The sequence below is a fragment of the Salmo salar genome, chromosome 06 (assembly GCF_965601325.2).
Source record: "Salmo salar chromosome 06, fSalSal1, whole genome shotgun sequence".
NCBI classification, from domain to species: Eukaryota; Metazoa; Chordata; class Actinopteri; order Salmoniformes; family Salmonidae; genus Salmo; species Salmo salar.
Window position 1 is genome coordinate 65,467,603 of NC_138296.1, and position 23,253 is coordinate 65,490,855.

The 23,253-nt window shown below is 41.3% G+C and overlaps 4 protein-coding genes across 5 annotated transcripts in view; 1 reads left to right on the plus strand and 3 right to left on the minus strand.

Annotated features, from left to right (window-relative positions):
- Window positions 1-451: 451 nt before the first annotated feature.
- gja13.1 (gap junction protein alpha 13.1) lies at window positions 452-3,320 on the minus strand. The gene is made up of 2 exons (XM_014205121.3): window positions 3,229-3,320; window positions 452-2,053 (listed from the first exon to the last, which is right to left on the minus strand). The coding sequence occupies exon 2, from the start codon at window positions 2,028-2,030 to the stop codon at window positions 1,155-1,157; it is 876 nt and encodes a 291-aa protein (XP_014060596.1). The 5' UTR covers window positions 2,031-2,053; window positions 3,229-3,320; the 3' UTR covers window positions 452-1,154.
- A 330-nt stretch (window positions 3,321-3,650) lies between these two features.
- Window positions 3,651-5,269, minus strand: LOC106607914 (gap junction Cx32.7 protein). The gene has a single exon (XM_014205393.2). It carries the CDS (start codon window positions 4,820-4,822, stop codon window positions 3,926-3,928), a length of 897 nt encoding a protein of 298 aa, XP_014060868.1. The 5' UTR covers window positions 4,823-5,269; the 3' UTR covers window positions 3,651-3,925.
- A 1,077-nt stretch (window positions 5,270-6,346) lies between these two features.
- Window positions 6,347-8,595, minus strand: hsdl1 (hydroxysteroid dehydrogenase like 1). The gene is made up of 4 exons (XM_014205122.2): window positions 8,130-8,595; window positions 7,581-8,026; window positions 7,121-7,330; window positions 6,347-6,997 (listed from the first exon to the last, which is right to left on the minus strand). Exons 1-4 carry the CDS (start codon window positions 8,347-8,349, stop codon window positions 6,926-6,928), a joined length of 948 nt encoding a protein of 315 aa, XP_014060597.1. The 5' UTR covers window positions 8,350-8,595; the 3' UTR covers window positions 6,347-6,925.
- Window positions 8,596-8,830: 235 nt separating this feature from the next.
- The window catches only part of tbc1d32 (TBC1 domain family, member 32), a 39,881-nt gene continuing 25,458 nt past the window's right edge, over window positions 8,831-23,253 (plus strand). For both annotated transcript variants that reach the window (XM_014205123.3, XM_014205124.3), the window contains exons 1-17: window positions 8,831-8,900; window positions 9,333-9,509; window positions 9,611-9,772; window positions 9,987-10,164; window positions 10,617-10,688; window positions 10,813-10,938; window positions 13,031-13,109; window positions 13,211-13,314; window positions 13,414-13,475; window positions 13,561-13,711; window positions 13,823-13,882; window positions 14,264-14,366; window positions 17,684-17,821; window positions 17,975-18,064; window positions 19,783-19,925; window positions 20,609-20,736; window positions 20,969-21,170. In XM_014205123.3, coding sequence (XP_014060598.3) covers window positions 9,355-9,509; window positions 9,611-9,772; window positions 9,987-10,164; window positions 10,617-10,688; window positions 10,813-10,938; window positions 13,031-13,109; window positions 13,211-13,314; window positions 13,414-13,475; window positions 13,561-13,711; window positions 13,823-13,882; window positions 14,264-14,366; window positions 17,684-17,821; window positions 17,975-18,064; window positions 19,783-19,925; window positions 20,609-20,736; window positions 20,969-21,170 — 1,953 coding nt within the window. In that variant the 5' untranslated portion in view covers window positions 8,831-8,900; window positions 9,333-9,354. The remainder of the gene's footprint in view (window positions 8,901-9,332; window positions 9,510-9,610; window positions 9,773-9,986; window positions 10,165-10,616; window positions 10,689-10,812; window positions 10,939-13,030; window positions 13,110-13,210; window positions 13,315-13,413; window positions 13,476-13,560; window positions 13,712-13,822; window positions 13,883-14,263; window positions 14,367-17,683; window positions 17,822-17,974; window positions 18,065-19,782; window positions 19,926-20,608; window positions 20,737-20,968; window positions 21,171-23,253) is intronic.

Consider the following 23,253-nt stretch of genomic DNA (forward strand, 5'->3'; position numbering starts at 1 on the left):
AGCAATATTTTCATATGCAGTGTACACAGTCTAGCACTCCTAGAACATTTGTCTGGATTGGTATTTTTACAAAGTTCTGGTATAATAATAAGCCACTTTATTTTGAGAGTTGGGAGACATACAGATGTAGGATCTTAATTTGAGCCAGTTTGCTACAGCAGGAAAATAATCCTGCAGCAACAGGAAATGTGAATTATTAGGTTATAATTTTAATTAATGTATTTTTGTAGGTGTTGATAAACCTTAAATACACTACAGCAAGAAAATAGTGATCAAATTAAGATCTTATTCTTCAGTGATGTTCATTTAAAAGCAATATTTCCATAAATGCTGTCCAAAGAGACTCAACTATTCCTTCATGTGTATTATTGTAACATGTTTCAGTGATTGTTTGATGAGTTTTCAGTCTCTAAGGTTCATGCAACCACCATTAATACAAATATTTAAAACATTTTTTTTTACAATATATTTTATTTATTCCTTCAAACAAATAAACACTGCATATCTAGATTGTATTGTAGGATAGACAATTTCTCGGTTGTTAACATTCATCAGGCAATATACAAATAATTTCAAGACCCCAGGTGGTATGGATTTTGGCAATGGGGCCCTTTATCAACTTCTCAATGCTAGCAGATACCCATAGACTCCCATTCATTGTGCTAACGCTAGTTAGCATGGGCTCACTAAACTACCTCTAACTTCCTTCATACTGGACACGGAGACATAGAAATAGTATCCACAAATTCATCTGACTGGGGAAATAGATTTCCAAAATCCCAAAGCTTCCTATGACAGAAAATGTTACATAGAACATACCATTGGGATATTATAACTGAATTACATTTCTATTTCACAGATATCAAGGTGTATTGGCATTTAGGGGTAACATTTCATTTTGTAGTAGTTCACAATTGAACAGTAAACATTCAACATCAATACATAAAATACACTAATTACTAGTGCACTGCGTTTAAATCAATAAACAAAAGCAAGCAAAACAGGTAGTGTATTCATTCAGATTTTCAACAATACAAAAGATTCGACATCAATACATAAAATACACGAACTACTAGTGCACTGCGTTTAAATCAATAAACATAAGCAAGCAAAACAGGTAGTGTACAATCATGGCTAATTAACTTTCAAGTGTTTTAGTGGTCACCTAGCAACCTTTTCTCTTGTGTGGCTCCATCCAGACTACCCCCTAAACTCTGGCCACTCTCAAACTCCAGGTTCATCTTGTTCTGTCTCAGTGGGTCCATCTCAGTATCCACGCGACCAGACCACCTATGGGAGCGGAGGGAGGCAGGGTTCGCTGCTGAGGTAGTGTGATGAGTGCGCCCCTTGGAGCCGCCACATCTCACTCTTGTGTAAAGCAGATAGAAAACCTCAATCACATTCAGAGCCAGAGACACACAGGCCACCACCAGCATGAAGATGATGAATATGGTCTTCTCTGTGGGACGGGACATGTAGCATTCTACAGTAAAGGGACAGGGAGATTTGGAGCAAGGGAACATGGGGACCATGACAAACCCATACAGGTAGTACTGGCCCACAATAAAAGCGATCTCTAGAATGATCTTAAAGAATAGCTGGGTCATGTAACTGCCCAACAAATCTCCCCTAATTCTGACCTTCCCTGCTTCATCTGTGTATTTGGGCTTCTTCAACATGCCATTATCTTCTTGGTTGTGCAGTATGACTCTTAGCTTGTTCTCCTGGCTGATGACATGCATGGCATGACCCAGGTACAGAAGAGTTGGAGTGGAGATGAAGATGATCTGCATGACCCAGAAACGGATGTGTGATATGGGGAAGATCCAGTCATAGCAGACATTTTCACAACCAGGTTGTTGCGTATTGCATATGAAACCAGATTGTTCATCGCCCCACACGCTCTCCGCTCCAGCACCCAGAACCATGATTCTGAACAGGAACAGGACACTCATCCATATCTTTCCAATGACCGTTGAGTGGGACTGCACCTTGTCCAGTAACGTGGAAAGAAAACCCCAGTCTCCCATGTTTGCTGATGTTAAATGGCTTTCTGAAGAAGAGAAGAAAATAACCAGTTAATTAATTTGACAGTAGAAGGCCCATCTTTTCAATGAGTCAAGTTGTCAATGTTTTCCACTTCTCTTTTTATCCTTAATCATTAATTTGATTTTTGGGGCACGCACTCAACAGCATCAAGACCAAGTTCCTAAAACTGATATCCCTCTATCATTATTAAGACTCTCTGGTCACCCCCAAAGCCAATTCCTCCTTTGGCCGTATTTCCTTCCAGTTCTTTGCTGCCAATGACTGGAACGAACTACAAAAATCTCTGAAACTGGAAACACTTATCTCCCTCACTAGCTTTAAGCACCAGCTGTCAGAGCAGCTCACAGATCACTGCACCTGTACATAGCCCATCTATAATTTAGCCCAAACAACTCCCTCTTCCCCTACTGTATTTATTTATTTTATTTTATTTGCTCCTTTGCACCCCATTATTTCTATTTCTACTTTGCACTTTCTTCTACTACAAATCTACCATTCCAGTGTTTTACTTGCTATATTGTATTTACTTTGCCACCATGGCCTTTTTTTTCCTTCACCTCCCTTATCTCACCTCTTTTGCTCACATTGTATATAGATGTATTTTTCTACTGTATTATTGACTGTATGTTTGTTTTACTCCATGTGTAACTCTGTGTTGTTGTATGTGTCGAACTGCTTTGCTTTATCTTGGCCAGGTCGCAATTGTAAATGAGAACTTGTTCTCAACTTGCCTACCTGGTTAAATAAAGGTGAAAGAAATAAAAATAAAATAAAGACAATATATATATATAACAACATTGTATGTAATAACCCTTCTATATTGAAAGATAACCCTCGTTCCAAAAAAAACTTAAAATGTAAGCAGTTAGTCACATAATGAAGAGCAACAAAAAGCACATGACAGGCTAGATCATAGTTCATGTCTAGTATGTATTGATAATGAGGAAAAGTTGATGTATGCCTTATTTACTATTAATAATATGTTCATATTTTATGATATTGCATGGTAGTCAGTACACCCCAAACACCTTACGTACTGAACAGTCTACTACTATAATAACTTCAATAAAAATTCATTAGATCCAAAAGAATTACAGAACAAACTATTACTTGTTTTTGTTTTTTAATGACTCAAAGGATAGGAAAATGTGAAGTGAGGAGAAAAAAGTTGCCTCCTACCTGGTCCTGACTCTATGGAAAATATACCTCTAAGACCAACTGATTGCTAACATGAGTTGAACCTTGAGTTTTGGAGGATGGTGGTAAGGATTGCGTCAGGTTCCCTGTCACGTTGTCATAATCAGCAAATGCCATTTTAAAAGTTAACCTGTACAGGACTGACAGGAAGGGCCATATATAATGACTGACAGAAAGATATATACCCACAACAATAAGAAGCATGCACTCAACAGTCTTAACAGGAACACATCTAAATAAACCATTTTGTCTTGTAATGAATTGATAACACAGAGCCCAGAGTTTTTCGTAAAATAGGTATCATGGTGTCCGAAACATTCAAACCAAACACAATACCAGCCAGAATAATTTCCTTATAAAATAATAATTTATTAAATCAAGATTATTGTGTTATATGAATGACATCTACTTATACATGCAATGTCACAACCAATTATACAAATCCCAAAGAAATATTTAGAAAATTAAGGAATGCATCTAATATAAAGAAACATATTTATATTAGACAATATTTGTCTGTGGTACAAGCTCAAACATGAATCCTTTATCACATAAAAACATGATCAATATGTAATTTAATATTTAGGAGAAATATGTATGGCTGTAGACTGGCATGCGAATCATTGAGTCAACAAACAAGCAGGTTGTGTGAAAAAGAATGTGTTCAAAAGCTGACACCTTAGATGTGGACCTCCCCCATGTTAGCAGTGTTTTCCTCAGAAGCCACACTTTTCGTCACCCCACTGCCTAGCTTCCTCCCCTGCAGCTCCAACTCCAGATTGACCCAGTTCTGGATCATCTGGTCTTTGTTCTCAAAGGCCTTCCTCTCCAGGACAGGGGTGACCGGGGTCACCGTGTAGTCCTGCCTTCTGTCCAGACACTCTTTGACCAATTTGACAAACAGGTAAAAGAGTTCAATGAGGTTGAGGAGTAGAGACACACAGGCTACAACCAGCATAAACCAGATGAAGACGGTTTTCTCTGTGGGTCTGGACAGGAAGCAGTCCACCTTGTGAGGGCAGGGGAAGCGAACGCAGACAAAGCGGGCCTGGAGGGTGAAGCCATATAGGTAGTACTGTCCCACAATGAACCCCACCTCTAGAAGGATCTTCACCAGTACGTGCAGTACGTAACTGCGTAATAGACGGCCACGCAGGTTAATCTTTCCATTGTCGTTGCTGTACTTGGGGACTTTGTAGCCCTTCTTCAGGAAGTTATTTGCTTGCTCATCCTGTGCTTGCTTCTTCATCTTCTCCCTGACTTTCTTCTCTACGTGGATGATGTGGAGGACATGGCCCAGGTACACCAGGGTTGGGCTGGAAACAGAGATGATCTGAAGCACCCAGAAACGGACGTGTGAGATGGGGAAGGCGTGGTCATAACAGACGTTCTCACATCCAGGCTGGTCTGTGTTACAGACGAAGTCTGACTGCTCGTCCCCCCACACCTTCTCTGCCCCGGCCCCAAGGACCAGGATCCTGAAGACAAACAGGACAGTTAGCCAGATCTTCCCTATGACCGTGGAGTGGGACTGCACTTTGTCCAGCAGCCGGCCCAGCAAGTCCCATTCACCCATTTTGATCAGTTAGACAGTTTGCTGTGGAAAAACATAGAATTGATTTATCACATGGTAGATTACTGTTGCGACTACAACAGTAAAATGTATTTAATGTTTTAAGCAATGTTTTAGAGAATGAATAGATCTCATAACAGCATGAATTAAACAGTACTAATTAAAATGTACCAATGAGTCGTCAATCAAGGACCTTCTTTATCGGTTAATTTGAACCATTGAGTACATTGATAAGTGAAGGCCAATGAGGCCCAGATATCAGGAGCCATTACAACAACAGACCTTTCCAATCTGGTGGGAACCAAGGACCCGACCTTGTTAAACCCCCAAACATTGATTGCTTTATTCAGAAGGCACAAGAAGACATTACAATTATTTCCTGCCTTTCCATTACAGTTTCCTGTGCCGCAATTTAATTCAGGGTCATTTATTGAACGCATACTCAAAATTGAATTTTTGCCTATCAACGTTTTCTGAGGAAAAACCTCTCACTGCAGATAGTTTTTCATCAAAGATGTACGTGCAGTCTAAGTATTGTTAAACAGGTATGTTCACATGTTATAAATACTATAATTATAGGCTATGTCATTACTTTTTAGTCATGGTCAGCAAATCTCATGCACCCTTATAAAATATCCCTTTAATGTAAATGTCAATTGATTAACCTCACTGTCTATGCATTATGACTGTCTAGTATAGTATTACCAACAACTAATCAGACACAATGTACTTAACTATTTTAAGAGACCCTTGCATTTCCGTAATAAAGAGACCATTACATCTCACTTTCTAATGTCATGAATGCAATTTGCACAAACCTGGTATTTGATTATGTAATGATCATAAGTGAATTGCTTGCTTTTTCAACTTACCAACGGACAAGACTTGAAGAACGTTTGGAGCGCTCAGTCTTTCAGGAGGGTGATGTCAGAGTGAAGCCGAGAATCTTCTCAACCTTCCCCTCTTATGGAGGCACCATCCAAACCACAACAAAGACTACATATCCCACCTCTTAGTCATGACACCATTCAATGACCTGTGGTAGTGTTGTTGCCCAAGGTCAAACCATAAAATGATCATTTAGGTTCATATGATATCTACTGTATGGCTATACCAAACATAGAGGCAGGGTATGCTAATATCCGAGAAATTAAGCTTAAAAAAACTAAAGTGAGACACTGCCAACCTGCAACAAAATTGAATTGACTACAGATCAAATATTGATATTTATACACAATATGCATTTTATGTGTCTAATAATTAGACATTTTGCCATTTCTTTGTCAGTTGTTACTTTCCAATTGTTCCATCAATTGTTTTGGTTTTAACAGCAGACTTTGCTTCACATGTCCTTGTGAGGATTACAGACAATGACTGACCACATTTTTTCGAAATAATATTCCATATGTCAAGATGGTTGATCTTTCTAAATAAAAATGATTTACAAAACTATCTTGTCTTTGTTGTTAAACACATAGATATGTTATGTTCAAAAATGAAACCCTGATCAAGTACATCAACAAATAGTTATCTAGTAAGGACCATATTTATTGAGATGCATAGCATAATAAAAAATGTATAACATATGCATATTCACCAAGCATAGACTACATGAAAAGTCATTCACAAGCACACAAGTTGTTTCTGCAATCATATCACCAATAATTATAATCACAGCACATCACTAAATAAAAAATAACCCATTTCAAAATCTATTCTCAAGTATACTGTCCGTTGTATCAAAACAACTCTTTACATAGGAATGCCAGTTAAACACCTCAATGATCACAGTTGGTCAAATAAACCTCAAATCACTGCAAAAAATATCTCCATCACCTCCCATATCTGTGCATTTCACAGACGTCATCAACATAATTTGGGCACTACACTCCTGGAGATTCTTTAGTATTATTATAAACTATGAATAAATATAATTTTTTATGCAATTCAAGATACAATCATTGCACACACTAATTCACTCATTAGTGTAATATTATCTGTATGATACTAGTGTAATATCATCTGTATGATGACTGTATGACTACCAGCTAGACATAACTTTGTTGTCATGAGTTCAGCTGCTGGAGTTCCGTTTCTGGAGACCTTTCAGCATGAGCTTGTGAGCATACGTGACCCCAAGACCCAAATCCATTCTGGCATTGACTGCACAAGTCGAAACTGGAAAAGATAACACCAACAAGAGAGTCATGGTTAGTCTATAGTTTAAAATGGACGATGGCTACTAAATGTCTATCCCTCAAATCTACCAAGACCCATTTTAATCAGCACTGATCTGTGTACCTGCAGTGTATGGGGCCAATAGCCTGTGGTCCTGTGTGAGATGCCCAGGGTGGAGATGGCATGACGGGCATACACATCTGACTGCGGTATTAGCCACCCGCCTGCTGATGCTCCATGGGGCGCCACTTGGAAAGGTACCAGACTTTGCACAAAGATTCCCTGACGACCATATTCATGGTGCAGAGCCCGGGAAAAGTTGTCAAGGTAAGCCTGAGAAAAAAGAGAAGAATCACAGCCATTTCAGTTCAACAAAACAGTAAGCTGATAAGGCCACAACGCATTTAAAAACATGAACGTCATTAGGGTCACACACACACACACACACACACACACACACACACACACACACACACACACACACACACACACACACACACACACACACACACACACACACACACACACACACACACACACCACACACACCTAATAGGGTGTATGTGTGTGCGTAGAATCTGACCGTAGACGCAGAGAGAGCAGCTTTGCTTGGAGAGGGTCTATAACATGCCCCAGAAGAGATGTTCACTACTGCTCCACGTCTCCTCTCTACCATGCCAGGTAGAACCAGGCGCGTCATCAGTGTGGTGGCAGCAATATTTCTGTTGATTACGTCCCATAACAGGTCTTCAGACAGACCAGTAAAGTTTGGCGAGTTGCGAAGGGAGTCATCCACACAGTTAACCAGAAAGCCTATGTCTTTGTCCCGCAAAGCGTCTTTGACAGGCTTGCAAGCTGCATGGCCCTGACTGAAGTCTGCCACAAGCACCATTGTATCCACTCTGTGAGTCTCAGATATGGCCTTGGCTGTGTCAGTGACACTGGCACCATCTTGGCTTATCAGGATGATGCAGATGCCCTGCCTGGCAAGCTCCTCTGCATAGGCTTTCCCTATGGCCTCTGAAGCACCTGCAATACATGGGCATAGAAGACATGATGAGAACCATAACATAAAAACCCTCTATGTGAACTGTGGAATTATTCGCTGTCTATTCTATTGCATTTACCTTACCATAAATGACAGCCCATTCACCAAAACGGCGGCCAAGGCGCACGCTTGGCATCAGTCGAGGAAGGAAATGCACCCTGACAAAGCTGTAGCAGTCCCGCACGAGGATGACAGCTTTGCTGGCTGTATACAGAGCACCCACAACGGCTAGGGTTTCCACACATGAATTGCATGACCGAGCAATTTCTCTATACAAAAGCTCAAAACTGTCAACAGCAGCCATAGCAGTCACGGGTTGGTTTTTAGCTAGCTAAACTAAAAGAAACTACAAACAATGGTTTCCAATCCTAGCCAATCTGTACTACTTATGTACTTCAATAAGCTAGCTAACGCTTTTCTGATTATATACTTTACTTGATACTTAGTTAAACTTTGTATCGTATTATGCCATCTAGATAAATAGCAATTCTGACAGGTGCAATCTTGAGCTAGTTTGGCTTTTGACAAACGATCCTTTCCCGGAAGGGATTGTAAACATAGGGACCATGTGACACCTAACACAGGAACGGGATTTAAAGGCACAGTAACAAGCATAACGTCTGAAAACCTTTTACAAGTAGTAGCTGTAATTTATTGCATATCATCATTGTCAATATTAACTTTATAAATATTCAAACATCCTTAAACATCCTCCACCATTGATGTTTGTTTGCAACCCTTTTCTCAGCATCATCTTTGCCTGTGACCTTCATCTGCTTTGAATATCCCACAATGCACGAGTGTGAGCTAGCTACCTGTTTCCATAGAGACAGTGGTCCAGCCAAGCTGCAGCAGGTACGAAATGTTTACAAACTATTCAACTAGCTAACGTTAACTAGCTATAATGACTAAATAAGCTGTACCATATGTAGCTAGTAAGTCCTACACCGTTTATTACAATGGGATACATTTGCTATGGTTTGGGAAAATGTTGAACGAAGTTAGGTCATGCAAAGGACTTTATCTAATTTCCTTCGTTGCTAGCAAGCTAACGTTAGCAACCGTCGTTAGCAAACTATGTTAGCGCCCTAATAGCAGAAATGTCAACAAACACAACATCAACTAGCTACATAGCAAGACAATGCGTGTACAGGTTTTTAATACAATTACATCGCTTGTCTAACTAGCTAGTTATCGCATTGAAGAAGCACTGTAGGAGCTAGCTAGATAACTAAGTTGGCACATTCTAATCTGAATTCTGCAGATAACGTTACTGTATTTCTGCAGAGAGTGAATCCACATCAAGACTATGTCTCAGTTCTCAGCTGAGGCTGAGGCTGAACTTCAGTCTCTGTTGAGGCAACTTCTAAAAAGCATCAAAGACAGAATCTCTGGTGCACCATCCATTGAATGTGCAGAGGAAATCTTGCTTCATCTGGAGGAGACAGACAAGAACTTCCATAAGTATTCAGAAATGAATTGCTTTCTCGATTGTTACCATCAAATCTGTAGTAATTTGTATCCATTTTCATATAATTCTTGTTTATTATTGGTCTCTTTTTTAGTTATGAATTTGTTAAGTACCTGCGGCAGTATGTGGAAAGCTCTCTGGGAGCAGTCATCGAGGAGGAGACCGAGAGCTGTGCCCGAGGAGAGGGATATGCTGTTGGGTCTGTTCAGGACACCTTGGTCCATGCTGTTACAAGGAAGACAAGAGAATCTGGAGAGTATGTATGGTCTCTCTCTCCAGTGTCCATAAAGCATTCCCAGTGAAGACGAGATGACTAACATGACTCGCCACTTATTTCACTGAATATTCCACTGCTTACAGGGGGAATCTGTATGTGCTTGTATGCTTCACAACGAATACAATCTTGAAGCAGGAGTGTAGACTAGATCTGACATTGCATTCACCCATCACATTTACTTTCTCATATGTAGATACAAGCAAATGATGCAGACATTGAAGAACACGATGATGGTAGTCGTTGAATCATTGATTAATAAATTTGAAGAGGACCAACTGAGAAAGGAGGAGATGCACAGGGAGAGCCAACATCAGCAGTCAAACAGCCATTACACAGACAACTGCTCTGACAGTGATTCGTCCTTCAATCAGGTAATAGCATGTAAAATAAATAGCCTACAAGTCACTCTTGATGCCCTAATTGAAATTGGTCTGCAACTCTGTGGTCTGCTACTCAGCATTGCTATATAAACGCATGATGTGTTTTTGTTTGTGCTGGCAGAGTTCATATTGATTTATAGGGGGTTTAATCTAGTCCAGGACAAAGTGAGGATCCACCCAACTATCCACTGAATGGCTTTTTATACACTATCAGAGCAGTATCATTATACCTTATTAACATATTTATTTTGGTTTGGATAAGTAATACTATTAAACGTGTAAATCATTACGTTATAGGCAACATTTGTTTGTGTTGCCTCTGAGTTGCGTTTGTAATCAGTGTAATTTATGCTGTCTAATTATAGCTTACCGAGCTCAAAAAAGTGAATGTACAGTAATTACACATTAACTACAGTTGCAAATGCTTCCATGTTTTTATACAGAGTTATGCATTTATCAAACAAGAACAGCTGCAAGTTCTTGCTGAAAAGCTTGACCCTAGTAGGCCTAAAGAGGTAAAAGGATTTCAATATGATTTCTATCCTGTATAATTTGCTAGGTTATTACTAGTGGCAGAGATTTAATTGATTGGAGCCAATGTTGTGTGGTCCCTGAGAATGAAAGTGATGTGTTGTGCAGGTGCGCTGGGAGGCCCTGCAGGCTCTGTGCTGTGCCCCGCCCTCGGATGTGCTAAGCTGTGAGAGTTGGAGTGGCCTGCGCAGGAACCTCTCTGCTGCCTTGGCTGACCCAGACCCTGACCTCAGTGTAAGTCACTGAATAATGCTCACAGAAAAGTTGGCTCCTATGAGTGCAGATAACATGTTCTCAGAGAGATGCCTGTCTTATGACATTTTGAAAATCATATTAAAGAGCCAACAAAGGAGAATGAATACTGTCATCCTTGTTTTGCTTATACAAGGAAAAGAGCTGGCCAGCTTAGTTTGGCAGCTGATGATTTCTAATATATAGTGAGGGAAAAAAGTATTTGATCCCATGCTGATTTTGTACATTTGCCCACTGACAAAGAAATTATCAGTCTATAATTTTAATGGTAGGTTTATTTGAACAGTGAGAGACAGAATAACAACAAAAAAATACAGAAAAACGCATGTCAAAAATGTTATAAATTGATTTGCATTTTAATGAGGGAAATAAGTATTTGACCCCCTCTCAATCAGAAAGATTTCTGGCTCCCAGGTGTCTTTTATACAGGTAACGAGCTGAGATTAGGAGCACACTCTTAAAGGGAGTGCTCCTAATCTCAGCTTGTTACCTGTATAAAAGACACCTGTCCACAGAAGCAATCAATCAATCAGATTCCAAACTCTCCACCATGGCCAAGACCAAAAAGCTCTCCAAGGATGTCAGGGACAAGATTGTAGACCTACACAAGGCTGGAATGGGCTACAAGACCATCGCCACGCAGCTTGGTGAGAAGGTGACAACAGTTGGTGCGATTATTCACAAATGGAAGAAACACAAAAGAACTGTCAATCTCCCTCGGCCTGGGGCTCCATGCAAGATCTCACCTCGTGGAGTTGCATTGATCATGAGAACGGTGAGGAATCAGCCCAGAACTACACGGGAGGATCTTGTCAATGATCTCAAGGCAGCTGGGACCATAGTCACCAAGAAAACAATTGGTAACACACTACGCCGCGAAGGACTGAAATCCTGCAGCGCCCGCAAGGTCCCCCTGCTCAAGAAAGCACATATACATGCCCATCTGAAGTTTGCCAATGAACATCTGAATGATTCAGAGGACAACTGGGTGAAAGTGTTGTGGTCAGATGAGACCAAAATGGAGCTCTTTGGCATCAACTCAACTCGCCGTGTTTGGAGGAGGAATGCTGCCAATGACCCCAAGAACACATGGAGTTGGAAACATTATGCTTTGGGGGTGTTTTTCTGCTAAGGGGACAGGACAACTTCACCGCATCAAAGGGACGATGGACGGGGCCATGTACCATCAAATCTTGGGTAAGAACCTCCTTCCCTCAGCCAGGGCATTGAAAATGGGTCGTGGATGGGTATTCCAGCATGACAATGACCCAAAATACACGGCCTAGGCAACAAAGGAGTGGCTCAAGAAGAAGCACATTAAAGTCCTGGAGTGGCCTAACCAGTCTCCAGACCTTAATCCCATAGAAAATCTGTGGAGGGAGCTGAAGGTTCAAGTTGCCATACGTCAGCCTCGAAACCTTAATAACTTGGAGAAGATTTGCAAAGAGGAGTGGGACAAAATCCCTTCTGAGATGTGTGCAACCTGGTGGCCAACTACAAGAAACGTTTCACCTCTGTGATGGCCAACAAGGGTTTTGCCTCCAAGTACTAAGTCATGTTTTGCAGAGGGGTCAAATACCTATTTCCCTCATTAAAATGGAAATCATTTTATAACATTTTTGACATGCGTTTTTCAGGATTTTTTTGTTGTTATTCTGTCTCTCACTGTTCAAATAAACCTACCATTAAAATTATAGACTGATCATTTCTTTGTCAGTGGGCAAACATACAAAATCAGCAGGGGATCAAATACTTTTTTCAATCATTGTATTAACTCAAAGTAAAGTAAGCCATTTTCACATATAGTTACACATTGTCGGTTTTTCTTGTAGGCATACTTAGAGTAGACATTTGAAACCTCAGATGAATACAAGGTCCTTAAATAGAAAAGGATACTCTGATATGGGAATTCACCCCCTAGGGAACTTGTGTACAACTTTAGCTGTTTTCAGTCTGATGAACATTTGTCACAGTGAAATTGCAACAATTCACATCTGTATGAGTCCTATTTCCCAAAGGCTGTCTGTTTCTCTCCTCAGATTTCTAAGTATTATTTTGTTTACTCTCTACTCAGGATAAGGTCTTGCGCTTTTTTGCAAAAACATTCTCCTGTTCTCCACTGAATGTAACAAGGGAGATCTACACCAGTTTAGGTAATTCATTTGTTTTTCCCATATATGTTTCTGAAATGTATTGTTTCTTTTTTATTCAAAGTCTGATGTGGATAATGCATATTTTGCCTTCTGATAAATAGCCAAAAGTCTGGAGTCTGACTTCCTGTACCATAAACTGAGCCTCCCTACTGGATCAGCGGGGATTGATGTAAACAGACAGGACATTACCCGTCTCCTAAAACAAGTATGCACCCTCTCTAATGGGATACTTTCATGGCAGTTATACCTATATGAAAATTATGTCATTTTTATAAATACTGAATACTTTTTTTCTTTTTGCCAGATGCGATTAATGAATGATTTTCAGAAGGAAGTAACAACCTTTTGGATTCGGCACCCAGAGAAGTGAGATGTTTGTTCTATTTTATTAAGTGATCCAAATTAATAGTTTCATCTAGAATTCGATTTAGTATCTTCTTTCTGTCACTAGGTACATGGAGGAGATAATAGAGAGTACTTTCTCCCTCCTGTCCTTACACCCTGAACACGGGTTAGAGACACAAGGGTCAGAGAAAGCCTTGAAGCCCATGCACCTCATTGCCTTACTGGATATCAAAGCCACCTGGTTTAAGAAGTGGATGGTGAGCACAATATTAACCTTCTCTAAACACCACAAAAAAACAATCCCCCTCATAGTAGTCAAACCAATTGTCAGTGCTGAGTGAATATGATGTCATTCCTGTCTCTTCCAGCATGGTTACTACAGCAGGACCGTGGTCTTTAGGCTCCTGGAGAGGAAGTACAAGTCTCTGGTGAGTGAGTGATGACTCATCTTTATGGTTCTGTGACAGTGAGGGTGGTGGTGATGCGATCGGTGACGAGCTGATGATTGTCTCTGATTGTCCTCCTTCGTGATGATAGATTTGTTTCCAGTTTTATTAAGATTAAAGTCTAGATTGCCTTTATATCTATTAAAACCTTGCCATACATTTCATTATTGTCTTGCAGTATATAGTTGATGGATGTTGAAGACATTAAACTTTCTATATATCGAGTTAAATTCTATTCGCAGGTAGAGTGCTGGAAAATGTATTACCCTCAAACAAATGATTTACTTTACAGGTCTTCAGTTGTATTTTTTCAGTGTTTTCAACATTCCTTTGATGATTGTAATGAGCGCTGTTCTATCCCAGATTGTGGCAGCTCTTCAGCAGTGCATTCATTATTATGACTCCTGTGAACCAGTCAGAGATGAGACGGCTGAGGTCATCCACTCTATGGAGCACCAGCACATCGGTAAATTGAACTTTCATCTACACTGGTATTTCTCCATTTTATTCAAATGATATTGTAACCAAGATCTACTGTAGCACAACACCAATAATCAACATGTAGACCTATTTTGTATTTGGTTGTTGGAGAACATTTCTAATTATTACACAGGACATTTTAATCAGTAGAGGCTAATAGCTTTTTTCTGTGGCTTCTCACCTGCTGTACATCCCTTGAGAACTCAATGCAGGCGCCAGGCCCTCCCTCCCAGCTCGCCTCCACCTCTCCCTATTCACCTGGTTCACACGCCTCCTTATCCCACTGAGTGTGGGGTGTTTCGATGCTGAATAAGTCAAGTCTTGTTGAGGCGGCCCGTATCGGCAGTTATCAGACACCCGGTGGTTTGTTTTCCTCTGTCTGTGGTCTTACGGTCTGTCCTCCTCCTCTCCAGGCCCGATGGCTCTGCTGCTATCTATCTATCGCCAGGGCCGAGGAGGGCTCCCATGCTTTGAAAGAGATTACCACTGTGTATACTGTGTAGTCTGGGGAAGAGCAGAGAAGCTGCATAGTGAAATACTGTTAGGGATGGTGGGGATGGAGGAAATCACTGACTGGCCAAGCTCAGGGAGTAGAATAGCATAATGTCTATAATATCAGCCAGAGTATATTCAAGTCTGGTCTTTCAAGTCTTGAGAAGCCCAGATTATGTATGACCATGTGTTATGTATTCATCATTTGGTCCATGATACAAATAATGACTTGTGTGGACTAGAGCTCACCTGTAATGAATATGCAGTGAGTCAGGAAGCAGGTGCAGAAAGAGTGTTTAATAATAAGACAAGGCAGATGAACAAACGAGGAGTAGTGGACTGAACGTGAAAACAAACCAATTCTGCCTGATGACTGAGGCTACTGAGAGCTAAAGAAAGGGAAGGTAATCTAGGTGATGATGAAGTCCAGGTGTGGGTAATGATGGGGAGCAGTGTGGGTAATGATCGGGAGCAGGTGTGGGTAATGATGGGGAACAGGTGTGGGTAAGGATGGGGAGCAGGTGTGGGTAATGATCGGGAGCAGGTGTGGGTAATGATCGGGAGCAGGTGTGGGTAATGATGGGGAACAGGTGTGGGTAAGGATGGGGAGCAGGTGTGTGTAATGATGGGGAGCAGGTGTGGGTAATGATCGGGAGCAGGTGTAGGTAATGATGGGGAACAGGTGTGGGTAAGGATGGGGAGCAGGTGTGTGTAATGATGGGGAGTGGGTGTGGGTAATGATGGCAAGCAGGTGTGGGTAATGATGGGGAGCAGGTGTGGGTAATGATCGGGAGCAGGTGTAGGTAATGATGGGGAACAGGTGTGGGTAAGGATGGGGAGCAGGTGTGTGTAATGATGGGGAGTGGGTGTGGGTAATGATGGCAAGCAGGTGTGGGTAATGATGGGGAGCAGGTGTGGGTAATGATGGGGAGCAGGTGTGGGTAATGATGGGGAGCAGGTATGGGTAATGATGGGGAGCAGCTGTGGGTAATGATGGGGAGCAGGTGTGGGTAATGATCGGGAGCAGGTGTGGGTAATGATGGGGAACAGGTGTGGGTAAGGATGGGGAGCAGGTGTGTGTAATGATGGGGAGTGGGTGTGGGTAATGATGGGGAGCAGGTGTGGGTAATGATGGGGAGCAGATGTGGGTAATGATAGGGAGCGGGTGTGGGTAATGATAGCGAGCGGGTGTGGATAACGATGGGGAGCGGGTGTGGGTAATGATGGGGAGCGGGTGTGGGTAATGATGGGGAGCGGGTGTGGGTAATGATGAGGAGCAGGTGTGGGTAATATTGGGGACCGGGTGGGGTTAATGATGAGGAGCGGGTGTGGGTAATATTGGGGAGCGGGTGTGGGTAATGATGGGGAGCGGGTGTGGATAATGATGGGGAGCGGGTGTGGGTAATGATGAGGAGCGGGTGTGGGTAATATTGGGGAGCGGTGTGGATAATGATGGGGAGCAGGTGTGGGTAATATTGGGGACCGGGTGTGGGTAATGATGAGGAGCGGGTGTGGGTAATGATGGGGAGCGGGTGTGGGTAATGATGAGGAGCAGGTGTGGGTAATATTGGGGACCGGGTGGGGTTAATGATGAGGAGCGGGTGTGGGTAATATTGGGGAGCGGGTGTGGGTAATGATGGGGAGCGGGTGTGGATAATGATGGGGAGCGGGTGTGGGTAATGATGAGGAGCGGGTGTGGGTAATATTGGAGAGCGGTGTGGATAATGATGGGGAGCAGGTGTGGGTAATATTGGGGACCGGGTGTGGGTAATGATGAGGAGCGGGTGTGGGTAATATTGGGGAGCGGGTGGGGTTAATGATGGGCAGCGGGTGTGGGTAATGATGGGGAGCGGGTGTGGGTAATGATGGGGAGCGGGTGTGGGTAATGATGGGGAGCGGGTGTGGGTAATGATGAGGAGCGGGTGTGGGTAATATTGGGGAGCGGGTGGGGTTAATGATGGGCAGCGGGTGTGGGTAATGATGGGGAGCGGGTGTGGGTAATGATGGGGAGCGGGTGTGGGTAATGATGGGGTGTGGGTAATGATGGTTGCCAGGACCGGTGGTTAGTAGACCGGCAACATCAAGTCCTGGAGAGGGGGAGCGGGTGTAGGCGTGACATCACCATGATTGTGCTAAACAACTAATTGTAAGCTATGTAGGAGGTAATTAGGTAAGGGAGACTCTGGGGTTATGGAAGTGCAGAAATTATTTAAGCATCCCTTAGGCTTTTTGAAAAAAAACTAAGCCTGTATTCTAATTCAGACTAGCTTCTCTCTCTTCTCTCCCAATGCTATATCCACTGAGACCTAAGAATGGCCCACTATTTCTCTCCCATACGTTGTTTCTCCTGAATACAGTGCCTTTGATATTTCCTACAGCCTCATGTATAGTATGGAAGGCCTAATAAAAAAGATGCCTAATGCCTCTCTCCCTTATAGGTCTCTTTAAAACAGAGCGTGCCTCGTGTTGTCTTCTGTGGGGCAGCTCTGCTGTAGAGTGAGGCTGCATTCTTGACCTTGCATTGGATGAACACAGATAAACTGACCCTGTTGTCAGTGATTGTGCAAAAGGCTTTTTTGTCCCTTGTTTGAACCTGTATTATCAGCACTGCCCATAGTGTTTTATTGTTTCAGCATATGCTAAAAGATAGGTTGGTGAAGAAATTGTATTTTGTTTCATATGAAATTACATCAGCATGCTATTTGTTACATGTCGTGAATGGAGTTTCACCTGAATAAATGTTAAAGGAGTTAAGACAGCATGTTATCTCTTTTGTTCCCACTGTTGAAGCATAATCTTGTTTCTGTCCAGGCACTGCTCAAAGGACTCTCTACACTACCAAGGAGCTGGAATATATGTATTTCGTTCACTCATTATGTGTGCTTGGAAGGCTTCTCATGTACACTAATGGGAGAAAGCTCTTTCCCATCACAGTGTGGAAACGCAAAGGTAAGAACAGAAATTAATACTTTTTTAAATGGAAAAAACATAGTGTGACAGTTATTTCACAGAAGTTACGTAGACCCCATCCTGGAGGAAGAGCTGTTGCATTTCTCTAGGTTGCCACCCTAACTGTCTGATACATGTGTACTTTTCTTCCAGATCCAGTCAGTCTGACAGACATGGTTGTCATTCTGATTAGCATCATGTACCAACACCCCAAGCCTCCTCACAGTGACTCATCACATGCAGGTGTGGTTCACATTGCCTCTCCCATCCCATTGACTCACTATCAAGCCTTCTTTTACACATGCTTCCCACCCTCTCATTAAGATGATGAATTAACTATGCAAGAAGGTGCAACAAGAGATGAGTTGTTCCACGAAGAGTGCCTTTTGCATCCCTTTGATATTTTAAGTAGAAATATTGCATTTAAAAGCAAGTTATATTAATGGAGGTGCCCTTTAATATAGACCACATGGAGAATTCAATGCATCAGATTTTTATAATGACTGAAGTCCCAAAATGCAGCATTTTGATATGTCCCTCGGTGCACCCTTTGTGACTTCTAGGAAGATTTTTTTTTTCACCTTCATTGGCCCTAGTACTTTTGCTGCTTTGACAAAGTCATTTCTGAATAGTATTATTTATTTAATTGTTCACGTCTGTCTGTCCCTCATTTTAAGGTCAACCCTGTTACGTGAACTGAACTCTTGTTTTAATGTGGTGAAACTATTTCTTTTTAAATATATATTTTAAAATGAACATTGAACATCTAATCCTGAAACCATAGTGTAAAAGCAGCTGAGCTGGTTCTATGATTTTTTGGGCTGTGTTCTGGTATTTTGTGGTTGAAAAGTGAGAGGGTTAAGCATAACTTGTCAACCCTGCTACCCATTGATAGACAAGCTAGAAATGTTTTAACAATACAGCCATTTTTGGGAAGCTTTCTTTCAATTGCCCCTCCCTGTTGCCAACGGCAAACTTCCAATTCCCCTGTCATAAGGGGATTTATGGCTGTTTTAAGATGAAATCGTCAACCCTGTTACTTTATTTGGCACTTTATAGGCACTTACCATATTCATTTTTTTATTTAACCTCGTGAGATGGGAAACAGTGTTTTATTTTTTTAGTTCTTTATGACAGAATGTAAAAATTACGTGAAATCTAAGTTTGTTTTTGCCCAGTTACACTACTCAAAGGCACCCAATTGGTGGAACAACTCAGATACTCCAGTATGTGGCTTAGTTTTTATGACAGGCCTTTATCTTGATATGTGTGTTCTAGAGTACACCCACTTTGTGTCTGTCAGACCTTTGTCTAGAGAACACTGTGATACTCACTGAGACGAGACATAACATCACTGAGACTCAACATGCAGACTGACCAGGTGAAAGCTATGATCCCTTATTGGTGTCACCTGTTAAATCCACTACAATCAGTGTAGATGAAGCGGAGGAGACAGGATATAGAATCATTTTTAAGCATTGAGACAATTGAGACATGGATTGTGTATGAGTGCCATTCAGAGGGTGAATGGGCAAGACAACATGTTTAAGTGCCTTTGAACAGGGTATGGTAGTAGGTGCCAGGCACAACTCAATATTAGGAAGGTGTCCTTAATGTTTTGTACACTCAGTGTATATTATCTGTTGGTGACACCAACACCCATTTTATTGCCCCTACACTTTCATGAGCAACACTACAATACCTTTACCCCAGTCAAATGATCAATAGTAATGTACCTTCCCTGTCTAACAGCATGTCCTTTGCCAGTGCTCCACAGCTAAAGCCACAAACTTTAGCTTAAAATAAACATATATTTTATGGTCCTTGTTCAAATAATGATTACTGATACTTAGGAATTTTCGTTGCAGTGTCGTAAGATCTTAAACTGAGCTGTCCCGTGTGTTTGTGTGCGTGGGTGTATGTGCATGTCTGCATGTGTGTCGTTGCAATTGTGTTTCTAGACACTCTCTCTCCCACCACTCTTGTAATGGAGTTGCTGAGGACCCTGGGTGACCGCACAGAGTGTGCAGTGGAGTGCCTTTACCAAACCCCTGTCATAGAGACACTGCTGGCTCCCATCATCACTCTGCTCAAAGGAAAACAGGTCAGTATAAAACAGGTCATCATAAAGCAGGTCAGTATAAGCAGGTCAGCATGAAACAGGTCAGCATGAAACAGGTCAGTATAAAGCAGGTCAGTATAAAGCAGGACAGTATAAAGCAGGTCAGCATAAAGCAGGTCAGTAAAAACCAGGTCAGCATAAAGCAGGTCAGCATGAAGCAGGTCAGCATAAAACAGGTCAGTATAAAGCAGGTCAGTATAAAACAGGTCAGTATAAAACAGGTCAGTATAAAACAGGTCAGTATAAGACAGGTCAGTATAAAACAGGTCAGTATAAAACAGGTCAGTATAAGACAGGTCAGTATAAAACAGGTCATCTTGCATTTTAGGTTACTTGGTACAATATCACTAAATAACTACACTAAAATAATACAATCTTTCAGCTCTAATGGTTATAAACCTGTATGTATTCAATATATGTAATGCAGTGTAAGCTGGGGTAAATCCAGGTGTTTATTTGGACATAATGTATACAATATTTCAGTTCAGTTCTATATACAAATGAATCAACCAACATCCCCAGCAATATGTTTATTAGTATTGTAGAAATGTGTTGATGGTATGTGATAAGTTAGTTACATTTGCACTGTATGAGTTGTCTGTGTTATTTTGTATTAATTCCGCAATGTGCCCAAAGCCATTTCAATTAAGTGTTTTGTGTCACAGGCTAAATTAAACTCCCCAGAAACTACATTGATTCATATAGCAGACACTCTCGCAAGAATTGCCACCACTGAGCGAGGATTATCACTTTTCTTATATGAAAGAAATCTAGTTTCTGGTGAGGGGGAAGGGTAAGTAAAAACGTATTTTATACACAGGGTACTTATTCATTGTTTATTATTATGAATATTGCACTTTCAGTATCTTAAGTATACTAAACAAGTATGATGTTTTTTCTCGTGTACTTACAGAGCACAACAATTTATGTTGGATTGTTAATCCTTGTACATCAAACAATTGAATGGTATACCAGTATGAGTGACGGCTCATGTAATCGATCAGGGTATTTTATTTGTGGTCTAGTATTTCAGCTGCCCATGTAATCGTTCAGTTCACCCAGAGGCTCCTGGCTAAAGAGCTGCCATTGTTACGGAATGCAGAGACATCCTATGGCGTGAGCGGGGCCTTCATCTTCGTGTGTCGGCAGATGTACAACACATGTGAAGGACTGCAGGTGCTCAGGCCCTATGGCCTGCATGAGTGCATCGCTGCAGCTTGGAAAAAGGTATGTTTTTACTCTACCGAAAAGGAAGCAATTTTTCCATCATACTAATCAAATCAAAATGTATTGGTCGCATACACAGTTTAGCAGATGTTATAGTGGGTGCAGCAAAATGCTTATGTTTCTAGCTCCTAACAATGCAGTGAAATGTCAAACAGCTACACAAATAATCAATAAAAAAATAAAAAAATGATGACTATGAGGTTAAATTGCAGACTGTCAGCTTTAGTTACAGCACTTTTTGTACATACAGTGGTTCTTCCTTTAAAAGTTGCGGCGTACTGCAGCACAGCTTGCGGGGTGCCGCAGAGTTCTATTGGACGTTATTTAAATCTCAGCCATTGTTGCCAGAATGATGCAATTTACCACAATCTGCCACCATCTACCACAAATGGTCGCGGCATAAGCTCAAAACTTTTAAAGGAAGAACCACTGTAGTCCCCCCGTTTTAGGGGACCAAAAGTATTGGGACAAAAGTACTTCCACTGAGATGGAACATCACTGAGACCTAACTTGTGTTGAGCCATTAAACACTGAGTGTACAAAACATTAAGGACACCTGCTCTTTCCATGCCATAGACTGAAGAGGTGAATTCAGGTGAAAGCTATGATCCTTTATTGATGTCACCTGTTAAATCCACTTCAATCAGTGTTGCCAAGAGTCAAGAACTGCCATGCTGCTGGGTTTTTCATGCTCAAAAGTGTCCCGTGTGTTTCAAGAATGGTCCACCACCCGAAAGACATCCAGCCAACTTGACACAACTGGGAAGCATTGGAGTCAACATGGGCCAGCATCCCTGTGGAACGCTTTTGACACCTTGTAGAGTCCATTCCCTGACGAATTCAGGCTGTTTTGAGGGCAAAAGATGGTGCAACTCAATATTAGGAAGTTGTTCCTAATGTTTTGTACACTCAGTGTATACTATATATATATATATATATATATATATATATATATATATATATATATATATATATATATAGTAAAAGCCAACAGCATATCATACATGCTAGCTGGCAAATGAGTAATCAAACTAGTAAAACTGCTGATACACTGGGAGTGTCTTAGGATAAGTTTAAGATCTTGCTTATGTAACCTTATATATATCAAATCTACACTCCCAGTGTATCAGCAGTTTTGCTAGTTTGATTACCCATTTGCCAGCTAGCATGTATGATATGCTGTTGGCTTTTATGAGCCATTGTCTACGCCTTTATCAATAGGAATTCTAAGTACTCCTTATCCCACATTCAGATACCAAACTCCACCCTCCTAAAATGTTCTCATACACATAACATGTGAAATACAGTATTAACTATTGTACTTGGTGGGTGGAAAACATCAGAAAAATACTATTTTACCATATACAGCAGCCCTATACAATATTTGGAGTCATTAAATGACCATGGATGCTGGAGTTTACCGAAAACCATACTTTATGATGGACAAGCTGTATTTTCTTGATCGCAAACCTCCAGCATCTGTGGTATCTTAAAAATCAAATCAAATTGTATTTGTCACATGCCCCGAATACAACGGGTGTAGGCTTAACCATGAAATGCTTGCTTACAAGCCCTTCCAATGATGCAGAGTTTAAAAAAATTATATTAAAAATAAAAATAGTAATACAAGAGGAATAAAATACACAAGAATGGAGCTATATACAGGAAGTACCAGTCCCAGATCAATGTGCAGAGAGAGGTATGAGGTAGATACTGTACAGTCATTTAGTCATTTAGGCAGGTTACCTTGGAATTCTTGGGAACAGAGACAATGGTGGTCAGCTTGAAACATGTTGGGATTACACACTGGGACAAGAAGAGATTGAAAATGTCTGTGAAGACACTTGCCAGCTGGTCTGTGCATGCTTTGAGAACCGGTCCTGGTGTTCCGTCTGGCGGCCTTGCGAGTGTTAACCAATTCTCAATTAGAGCTTCGCAACTACCCTCACCATCCCAGAACAAAACGTTGCCTTCACAATAGCACCTCCACAAACCAAATACCATGAAAGTTTAAACAAAACCATATTGTCTAAGGCCATTGTTTTGTGATGGGTGTTGCGTATCAGGCAGGCAGCTACAGGAG

Excerpts from the sequence above, each read along its gene's own strand:
- gja13.1 (XM_014205121.3), bottom strand. The coding sequence starts at position 2,030 with ATGGGAGACTGGGGTTTTCTTTCCACGTTACTGGACAAGGTGCAGTCC.
- LOC106607914 (XM_014205393.2), bottom strand. The coding sequence starts at position 4,822 with ATGGGTGAATGGGACTTGCTGGGCCGGCTGCTGGACAAAGTGCAGTCC.
- hsdl1 (XM_014205122.2), bottom strand. The coding sequence starts at position 8,349 with ATGGCTGCTGTTGACAGTTTTGAGCTTTTGTATAGAGAAATTGCTCGG. Across the intron at positions 7,331-7,580 it reads CTGCTCTCTCTGCGTCTACG|GCTTACCTTGACAACTTTTC; the intron begins GTCAGATTCTAC and ends CTTTTTTCTCAG. Across the intron at positions 6,998-7,120 it reads ATTGGCCCCATACACTGCAG|TTTCGACTTGTGCAGTCAAT; the intron begins GTACACAGATCA and ends TATCTTTTCCAG.